The following is a 1,551-nucleotide window of genomic DNA, read 5'->3' as shown; positions in this document are numbered from 1 at the left end:
CACACACACACACACACACACACACTTTCTAAAAAAAATTTCGCTAGGAAAAGGAAGGTTGGATGATCACATTAATTACAGACTTAAAAATAAATAAAAATAATTTTTTTTATTGAAAATTATTTTATTAATTTATTGAAAATTATTATATTAATTATAATCATATAATTTGTTCAACAATATAAATGTCATTTTAGAAACATGTCTGATGACTTATTAGCGAAGGAAAAGGAATTTCACAGATTGAATCGTGATCTTCAATTAAAAACACGTGACGTAATGAAGACTGTTGATTCAATCATACATGCCCATGCCGGTAAAAATTTATTTAGCGATGCGAATCAATTGCTTTCAAATTTTGTGACGGAAGATGTGAAAGCTATACACTCAGAAGATGTAGCGCCAAAGATAAATAAACAGCTAAAAACATCGTTAATTAAAGTTTCTGAAGTTCCATCAGTAGAATGTACTAATGACACTGATATTCTAAAAAAGGATAGTAACGTGGGAAATAAAGCTGTTGTTTCTTTGCTCAAAGGGAAAATAGATATGCTGTATGAAAAGTTACAAGAAATGCAACTTGAGTATAATAACAAGGTAATGTCTCTTTTACTGCTTTAACGAACCGCTATTTTATGTTTTATTGCATGATATTTGTACCAATTATAAATAAAAGAGCACTTGAAAAAATCAAATAAGACATAACTGCTTCTCGAGAAAAAATTCTTAGATTTGTAAGAAAATTTATAAAATAATTTTGTCTGCACATAGTGCGAGTATTACAAAGAGTTAGAAGTGGAAAAGAAGAAACTTGACGACGTGCAAATTAAATTACGCAACCAAATAGAAACGTTAAACGATACAATTACAAAATTGGACCGTGTAAATTCAGATACATTGTCAGACTACCAAGTTTTGAGTAATGAAAATACTGTCTTGAAGAAGGTATTTTTACATTCTTTTTGTTATTATTTTTATTACAATACAGTTTATTAAAGATACTCAGCTCTTTTAGGATTTAGAAGGTTTTAGAAAAGAGATACGAACATTAAATCAACAGTCAACCAATCTTGATATAAGATTAAATAGATCTCTAGAAAGCAACGAGAAACTTCGAAATGCATTAAAATGTAGCCAAATAGAAGAGAAGGTATAATAAAAAAGTATATCTAAATCTGTAGAAATGAAAATCCGTGACACATTTCTTATCCGCTTTGTAGGAATTAAGAAATCAAATTAGAAAACTGCAAGAAGATAAGAAGTTAGCCATAAAAAATTTGGAAAAACAGCGATCGGAGTTAGTGCAAGCATTTAAGAAACAAACACTACTCGTAGATAATTTGAAGAAACAAAACGTACGTTATTGTATTTCATCATTAATTTCTTCTATTTGTGCAGCGTTACATAATATGAATCTTTACAACTTCATAATTTTGTAGATACACTTGATGGCAAATGGACAAATCAGCTTAACGAAAGAAGACTTTGCGAAGTTATTAGAGTGGAAACCTCAGAATGTCTCTGATGTATCGTAATAGTGTTTACAGTAAT

At 29.3% G+C, this 1,551-nt stretch overlaps 1 protein-coding gene across 1 annotated transcript; it reads left to right on the top strand.

Annotated features, from left to right (window-relative positions):
- Nucleotides 1-142: 142 nt before the first annotated feature.
- Nucleotides 143-1,545, top strand: LOC105460497 (testis-expressed sequence 9 protein-like). The gene is made up of 5 exons (XM_011706950.1): nucleotides 143-597; nucleotides 772-945; nucleotides 1,016-1,150; nucleotides 1,221-1,355; nucleotides 1,440-1,545. Exons 1-5 carry the CDS (start codon nucleotides 202-204, stop codon nucleotides 1,533-1,535), a joined length of 936 nt encoding a protein of 311 aa, XP_011705252.1. The 5' UTR covers nucleotides 143-201; the 3' UTR covers nucleotides 1,536-1,545.
- The last annotated feature ends 6 nt before the right edge of the window (nucleotides 1,546-1,551 follow it).

The sequence above is a fragment of the Wasmannia auropunctata genome, unplaced genomic scaffold (genome assembly GCF_000956235.1).
Source record: "Wasmannia auropunctata unplaced genomic scaffold, wasmannia.A_1.0 LD320726.1, whole genome shotgun sequence".
NCBI classification, from domain to species: domain Eukaryota; kingdom Metazoa; phylum Arthropoda; class Insecta; order Hymenoptera; family Formicidae; genus Wasmannia; species Wasmannia auropunctata.
Note: the sequence above shows the minus strand (reverse complement) of the source record. Positions and strands in the feature narration are given on the sequence as shown.

Excerpts from the sequence above, each read along its gene's own strand:
- LOC105460497 (XM_011706950.1), top strand. The coding sequence starts at position 202 with ATGTCTGATGACTTATTAGCGAAGGAAAAGGAATTTCACAGATTGAAT. Across the intron at positions 946-1,015 it reads AAAATACTGTCTTGAAGAAG|GATTTAGAAGGTTTTAGAAA; the intron begins GTATTTTTACAT and ends CAGCTCTTTTAG. Across the intron at positions 1,356-1,439 it reads ATAATTTGAAGAAACAAAAC|ATACACTTGATGGCAAATGG; the intron begins GTACGTTATTGT and ends ATAATTTTGTAG.